We start from the raw sequence: 7,368 nt of genomic DNA on the forward strand, positions 1-7,368 counted from the left end.
CTTCTATCCATCTGCGATAGTCTCACGACAATGTATCAATGACTCTTACCGCTAGTCAAAGTTCATGTGAACATCGATACATGCCAGTATTTGCAATGGCAGAAAAATTGCTTTGCGGCGCCCAAAGCACGAGATGGAACTGCAGGCTGCGAGACGAGTTTTGAGCGCGAAACGCTCTCAAAGTTGCTTGGTCGACGCCTCGCACCTGATACGAGCCACGCGGGTGCGAGGTACTGTGGCAAGAGATGGAAATGGCGAAGCAGCTCACGCGCTGGAGCGTGTGCGAGGACTGGGTGGCGTTGAGATATCTCTACCGCCTTCTAGCGTGCTTTCGGGAGGTCGTAAGTTCGCTGATGGCTGGGGCTTGTGAGGTCACAAGGGGCTGGACAACCGAGTTCGATAGTGGACCGCTTGCGCACTGTCCTAGTTCGCGGCGTGGAGCGCAGTTACCATCCGGGACAGCTCCGCAGCGTGCAGGGTAGCGGGTCCTTATCTCTGCGAGTCACACGACGCTGATAAGCAGCCGGATGGGCAACGTTTCTCCCTTGGCGCACGCTTGGCGTCCCCGAGAGAGGCTGGCAGGTGAGGGCCATGGGATGAACCTGTGGCTGGCAGGCAAATGTGGGATAGCACCAGGCAGACGAGGGAGCTTGTGGCGCTGCCTGCCAAACACAGCCCGAATTCCGAATCGCCACCGACCGAGAAGCGGCCCGCCGATCAGCTTAGCGTGTCCCTGCCTCGGGAAATGGGACCAAAAATGCTTGCGGCTGAGGGTTGGCGCAAATTGCGCGGTTCTGTGCTAGACGCCGAACATTCGGCGGCAAAGTCGTCACTGGCAGTCGGTGTCTCCGCTTGGCAAATTTACGGTGGTCTATTGGCTGATCTTCGTCGACACCGGCGGCAAGGGGGAGCATGTAACACTCCCTGGACAGCGCTCCCCCTCGTCAGCCTCTCGTTCACCCGGGGACGAACTATACTAGTGCTCTCATTGACCCACCGCTCAGGTTCGTCGCCATAGCTCTTCTTACCTCCTCCTACCTCTCACCTCCTTCCCCTCCCCTCCGCCTTTATCTTCTCCCACCCCGCACTGCCCCACCACAGGCTATCAGCCTGTGCTCGAGCTAAAAAGACACTCGCGACGCGTGCTGCCTGCGCATCTGCCCCTGCGAGTGCTGCCGCTTCTACGATCGCCTGACGTCTGTTCCCTGTCCCGAAGCCAACCATGGACCGCCACCTGCCTCCAGGCATATCACCAAGTGAGTTGTATCAAACCGCCGGGATTTGCGCTTTTGCACCCGTGCAGCGAGCCAATTTCACGTCTGATCCACGTCCCTTTCACGCTCTAGAAACCCTATCTGCCGCCGTCGATGTCAGTCAGTGAGTAACCGGCCCAGATAGCGCCTTCTCCTCCATGCCTTATCGTTCCTCGTCTCACACAGGTTCGACCGCGGAGACATCTCGTTTATCATCATCTGCGGCGCGCTCGTGCTCTTCATGGTCCCAGGCATAGGTACGTACACGCTCTCGTCAAGCCCTTCTCCGGGGCTCCGTCGTCGTCCACAGCGCTCACCGGTCTCCTTATCTCTTGCCCTCTCTTCCCTCCCCCGCAGGCTTCCTCTATTCCGGTCTCTCCCGCCGCAAGAGCGCACTTCACCTCATATGGATCGTCGCCGCGAGCAACGCCGTCACCATCTTCCAGTGGTACTTCTGGGGCTACTCCCTCGCCTTCTCCTCGACGGCGACGAACGGCTTCATCGGGAACCTCTACCACTTTGGCATGCAGCGCGTGCTCGCCGACCCGAGCCCCGGCTCCCCGCTCATCCCGGAGCTCCTCTACGCCTTCTACCAGATGGAGTTCGCCTGTGTCACCGTCGCCATCCTCGTCGGTGCCCTCGCAGAGCGGGGACGCGTCCTGCCCGCGCTCGTCTTCAGCTTCCTCTGGATGACTCTCGTCTACTGCCCTCTTGCGTGCTGGGCCTGGGCCCCGAACGGCTGGGCATTCAAGTGGGGGGTGCTCGACTACGCAGGTCCGTCTCGCGCGCACTTCGCGCCTCTCTTCTTCTCCTCCTTTCTTCTCAATAGCAAACGTTGCGTTTCTAACGCTTTCTTATACCCAGGTGGCGGACCCGTCGAGATCGGGAGCGGGATCGGGGGCTTGGCGTACTCCTGGGTGCTCGGCCGCCGCACCGAGCGCGAGCTGCTCAACTTCCGGCCGCACAACGTCTCGCTCGTCGGCCTCGGCACCTTCGTGCTCTGGCTCGGCTGGCTCGGCTTCAACGGCGGCTCCGCCTTTGGCGCGAACCTCCGCGCCGTGCTCGCCATCTGGAACTCGATGATCGCCGCCGCGTTCGGCGGCATCGTCTGGTGCTTCCTCGACTACCGCGTCGAGCGCAAGCTGTCCATGGTCGGCTTCTGCTCGGGCACCATCGCCGGCCTCGTCGCCGCCACGCCCACGTCCGGCTACGTCCCGCTCTGGGCCTCCGTCATCACAGGGACGATCGTCGGTGCGGTGTCGAACTACGCCACCAAACGTGCGCATCCCCTCCCTTCTTCTTCTTCTTCTCCGCAGCGCACTGACCCTGACAGGCGCCCCCTTGCACAGTCAAGTTCTACCTCCGCATCGACGACGCGCTCGACCTCGGCGCGGAGCACGCGATGGGCGGCATCATCGGCCTGCTCCTCAACGGCCTCTTCGCGGACAAGAACCTCGTCGCGCTCGACGGCGTCAGCGCCGTGCCCGGCGGCTGGCTCAACCACCACTACCGCCAGCTCTACGTCCAGTTCGCCTACGTCTGCGCGACCGTCGGCTACACCTTCGTCGTCACCGCGCTCCTCGCCAAGGCGCTCGACCTCGTCCCGGGCATGCACCTCCGCGCGTCGCCCGAAGAGGAGGCGCTCGGCATGGACGACGTCCAGGTGGGTCATTCCTCCTCCTTTTTTTTTCGTACGCCCCACTTGGGGACAATGCAGCTGGCGCTAACACGCGCGCGCGCACCTCCTCGTTTTTTTCTTTTTCGCCAGATCGGCGAGTTCGTCTCGGACTACGTCGAGGTCCGCAGGGACTACCGCGACTGGACACCGGCGTACCACCGGCCCGCTGTCGGCGGCAAGGCCGAGGGCTCCGAGTCGGGCACGAGCACGCCCACCGCCGCGGGCGACCGCCACGGCCACCCCGACGTCGCGGCGCACCACGCGCCGGCGGCGGCACACGAACGTGCCCCGGTGGTGGGGACGAAGCCGCAAGACGCGCTCGGGGTCGTCTCTGAAAAGCCCGTCGAGGAGGCCGTGTAGGGAGAGGAGGCTTTGTGTCTGTTGGAGACCTAGGACGAACGGAGGGGATGATTTGGAACTGACATGACTGACCCGCCCCTTCTCACGCGACCGGGCAAAACTCATCGTCTCCTTGCTCATGTTTATTGGGTATTGAATATCTATCTCACGATCGCTTACGCTTTCAAGTTCTTCTTGGATGTAATTCTCTTGGGTGTATTAATGGTGTGTTAGCATTTATCTCATATATACATAGAGTCATGACCTACTTTCACACAACGAGACTGGAGCTTATGGGGAGATACTTCAAACTAGGTTTGATTCATTCGCAAAATAGACAGTACACTTTCATTCCGTGCGAGCATCTATCGCGTGTCCAAGGCTCGTCATGCTAGATACACAATTTGAGATGATGAGTGATAAGATGAATGCCAGTCAACGTAGAAAGTGGGACGATGGCTCAGAGCGTGAGCTGTTCGAGGTCCTTAGGGAGGCTGTCGGGAGCCTTCCACATCCAGAAAGGACCTGGACGGAAGCCGGTCAGTACAGTGGCCACATGACAACCACAAGTCATGATGTGCGTACCTGCAGGATCCCCAACTAGAAACGAAGAAAATCAAGTCAAGAGAGTGCAGAGGATTGAGCTGAAGAGACATGCCTTCTTCGTGCACAGCAACTGTCCAGATCCCGGCGATGCCCATGGCGGAGCCCACGTTACCGACTTGCACGGCTTCGGCGCTGAATCTCGCATGTGTGCGCGCATCAGCACCGCAAACTCGAAGCACACCGGCTGGCGAAGCACACAAAGAGAGGGGCACGTACCTCCACCTGTTTGCGCTGTCGTCGTACGACGTCACCTGGTCAGTCGACACGCACAAAATCTAGTCAGTCCACGCGTCCGTGAGCATGGTCGAATAGCAAACAGAAAGATTGGGGGGGGAGGTGGAAACGGACGAGGAAAAGGGAGAGGGAGCAGGGCGAGGAAGAGAAGATTGAGAGAAACATCAGTACAGTGCTCACAAAGTTCCAGCGCACGGTGCCGTCGCGCATCATTTGAACCGTGCCTCTGATCCTGGACGTGCCGCTGTGAACGCCCTTCGACGAGCCCTCGAAGCGGATCGTTGGGTACGACGAATCGAAGTCACCCCTCACCGACGCCGGGCCGGGGCCGGACGCGAAGAGTGAAGACGCACACCTGCTCGCGGAGGCAAGCTCGGGAGACGACATCGGTGAGTCGGGTGGGTCAAGGACTTTGAGGTCGACTTCCATCAGACGGACGGCTTCTGTGAAGTCTTCGTCGAAAAAGTTGGGGTTGAGTGGCCCTGCGTTCAAAGCAGAGAACTGAAAAGGAACAACGTGGGTCTGCGGTGAGCATTTGTGACTACTGGTTTTGTCGCAGAAGAGGGCACATACGTTAAAAGCTGTTCGCACGAATGAAAGGGAAGCTATTAGACAAGCTTGGCTAGATTCGTCATAGTGCACGTACTGAAGAGGTCCCTGTAGTCCGAATCATGCATGAGGCCGGAAACTTGGCTTATTGGCAATGATACTGACCTGTAATCCATGAAGCAGACAACTCTCCTCCATTTCCCCTCAACGCCAGCCCAATCCCACGGCTTCCTCTTGTCCGCATCCGGCGCAGAGTACGGCCTGGTGGACTGCAAGCCCCACTCAGGCCACACCCTCTTCCAGCTATCCGGAAAGTCCTTCAAGTTCATCAGCACGACGTTCTGTATATGCCTCACGTGCTCCCAATCGACGCGGAGTCGCCCGCTCGCGTCGAGTGTGTAGGGGCCCCAGAGGGTGTCAGACTTGTACTTGCGCAGGTCGTAAACGTAACACCGGCTCACGGAGCGCAGGTTTGCGAGACGCACCCGACTCTCCTTTGTCTCGCCATCTTCGCTGGACAGCGCGAGGTAGCAGCGCAGCTGGGCGACAAGCTGCCGCCCGCTGCCTGGAGCAGACACGACGCGGGAAGGGGATGAAGTCTCAGTGCAGAACAGTGGCGAGTTTACGAGCACGCTCTGGACCCATCGCAGGTTCTCAGAGGTGCCTTCGCGGCCTGGCAGAGCGGAGACGACCGCTGCCACAAGCACGCGGAGGGCGGTACGGATCGGCCTGTCCTCTTCCTCGTCTCCAAGCTCGGCGGCATTGTCCTCGTTCAATACGGCGGTCATGGCGATGGATTGGGAGACGAGCGCGCTCTCGGCGTGAAGCCAACGCTGCAGCGTGCTTCTCCAGTCTATCTCGGCAGTGGACAGCTGAGAGCTCCCGAGGGCTTTGCGGGGGTCATCGAATGGGTGGGACAGGAAGGACACTCGCCAGACAACTTGGTCGTTATCGTTGTACACGATGTCGCGCAGCGGGCGGCATGTCGCCGCGAACCGGGCGAGGTCCCGCGGCTCGCAGAACTTGAGGACGTGCTCGGTGAGTTCCTGGGGGATGGCCAAGAAGGATGAGTGCGTGAGATGGGTCGTCATCGCTGCAGACGAGTCGGACGTTGCGCTCGACGTTCACACCGTCGCCGGGGAGACGACAGTAGCCCAGGGAAGGCTGCTGAGTGAGCCATACTTATCCGGGTCGGAAACACGTCCCGTCTGTCTCACACCAACATTGCGTAGGAGGCGTCTAAGCTTGAGCTTCAGAGCGGATGGGGGCTTAGATTCGGATCAGCGAGACGCGCAAGCATCTGCCGCGAAGCGGGACTATCAGGATAATTCTCCATGGCATGTCGGAGCAGTCCAAAAAACTAGAATGGGGGTTTACAATAGCAGCTACTAAGAGTGTTGTCGTCTGACCCCAAAGGTCAATGGGGCACCAGCTAGTCGGAAATTCCCGAAACGGAGCCCGCTGAGTCATAGATCTTCATGTAACATATTTACAGACAAAGTGTGAAGGTCCTGTCATTTTCGAAGATACGCGTTGCAGTACCTGCCTGCTCCCTCGCACAGCCGTTTCATATCAAGTCTCAAGTAGGCATTGAGGTCTCAATCCATCAATTTGCCTGGGTATTTGTGCATCTTAGATGTTTCTGCTTGCCTAAGCATTTGTTCTGTACAATGTGATTCCTTCGTAGCTTGATTTGCATGTCGCAGTCGGTGTGGCAAAACAAAGACTACAGCGTCACTGCTCATTCTTGACCGCTGGCCTTCTTCGTGAAGTGCAAAAGCTTCTTGTACAGCGACTCGTATCTGGACAAACGACATCAGCACATTCACACGGTCAATTTCGAAAACCGAGATAACGCACTTAGCCTTGTTATCAGCGTCATCGAGGTTCGCACGCGCAGCAGCGAAGCCGTGGAAACTGTAGCCGAGCGGTCAGAACGGGGTACAAGATCCGGATACCACAAGGGACTCACGAGTCAAAGTGCTTGAATGAGTTCTTGTCAGCGAAAGGTTTCTTGGCTAAGATGCTCTGAATCTTCTCGAACTGTGCAAAAGCAGAATGAGTCCCGAGAAGACGATCGATCCGTGCAGTACTTACTTCCTCCGTCGGCTCATCATTGCTGATGAATAAACCGACCGGGACATTGAGATTCTCGTAGTCGGCGGCCGAGAGCATGCTATATGGGCCAATCAGACAATGAAAACTCAGTAAGGCACAAGATACACACGCAGGATGAATGCATGAGACCGCTTCGATCAAGCCTCCGGGCTGTGTCGCGGCGCTGAGCGCAACTTTGCCACCCCAGCAGAAGCCGTAGGTAACGATGAACTGGACACCCTCGCTCTTCAAAGTCTCAGCAACCTTGATGACGCGCGGGACATGGTTGGCGGGGTTCGCGAAACCGGCGAACCATTCCTGGAACTTCTGCTGGTCCTCCGGCTTAGTCGGCGGGAACTTGTCCAGAGTCCAGGGCTCGTCGCCCTCGAAGAAGTCGGGCATGTATACTTGAGCCCCCAGCTCTTCGGCAAGGATGTCCGCACCCTGCTGGGTCTGCGGCTTGAAGCTTGTGCACCGAGGGCAGTCAGCATGCCATTGCTGAAATGCGAGTGGTGAGAGCGCACCCAAAGATGTCAAAGACGCAGATCACGGCGAGCTTTCCAGGGTTTGCAGGGCCGGCGACGTAGACCTAATCAGACCAAATCAGGAGTG

General features: G+C 58.5%; 3 protein-coding genes across 3 annotated transcripts; 1 reads left to right on the forward strand and 2 right to left on the reverse strand.

Moving 5' to 3' along the window:
• Window positions 1-815: 815 nt before the first annotated feature.
• PHACADRAFT_203900 (uncharacterized protein) lies at window positions 816-4,635 on the forward strand. Its single transcript, XM_007390135.1, has 7 exons — window positions 816-1,256; window positions 1,347-1,377; window positions 1,440-1,510; window positions 1,611-2,027; window positions 2,118-2,531; window positions 2,603-2,916; window positions 3,022-4,635. The coding sequence occupies exons 1-7, from the start codon at window positions 1,223-1,225 to the stop codon at window positions 3,289-3,291; spliced, it is 1,551 nt and encodes a 516-aa protein (XP_007390197.1). The 5' UTR covers window positions 816-1,222; the 3' UTR covers window positions 3,292-4,635.
• An 83-nt stretch (window positions 4,636-4,718) lies between these two features.
• Window positions 4,719-5,750, reverse strand: PHACADRAFT_82296 (uncharacterized protein; the record flags this gene model as incomplete). Its single annotated transcript, XM_007390136.1, has 2 exons — window positions 4,719-5,426; window positions 5,466-5,750. 2 exons carry the CDS (start codon window positions 5,748-5,750, stop codon window positions 4,719-4,721), a joined length of 993 nt encoding a protein of 330 aa, XP_007390198.1.
• A 423-nt stretch (window positions 5,751-6,173) lies between these two features.
• On the reverse strand, window positions 6,174-7,345 carry PHACADRAFT_246868 (uncharacterized protein; the record flags this gene model as incomplete). The annotated part of the gene is made up of 6 exons (XM_007390137.1): window positions 6,174-6,461; window positions 6,520-6,576; window positions 6,632-6,702; window positions 6,757-6,835; window positions 6,887-7,222; window positions 7,281-7,345. Coding segments are annotated over 6 exons (669 nt in total), but the record flags the coding sequence as incomplete, so codon positions are not given.
• Window positions 7,346-7,368: the final 23 nt, after the last annotated feature.

Source organism: Phanerochaete carnosa (genome assembly GCF_000300595.1).
Source record: "Phanerochaete carnosa HHB-10118-sp unplaced genomic scaffold PHACAscaffold_1, whole genome shotgun sequence".
Taxonomy (NCBI): Eukaryota; Fungi; Basidiomycota; class Agaricomycetes; order Polyporales; family Phanerochaetaceae; genus Phanerochaete; species Phanerochaete carnosa.

Coding starts and splice junctions, on each gene's coding strand:
- PHACADRAFT_203900 (XM_007390135.1), top strand. CDS start 1,223: ATGGACCGCCACCTGCCTCCAGGCATATCACCAA. Junction 1,378..1,439: donor GCCGCCGTCGATGTCAGTCA/GTGAGTAACCGG, acceptor CGTCTCACACAG/GTTCGACCGCGGAGACATCT. Junction 2,532..2,602: donor GTCGAACTACGCCACCAAAC/GTGCGCATCCCC, acceptor CCCCTTGCACAG/TCAAGTTCTACCTCCGCATC.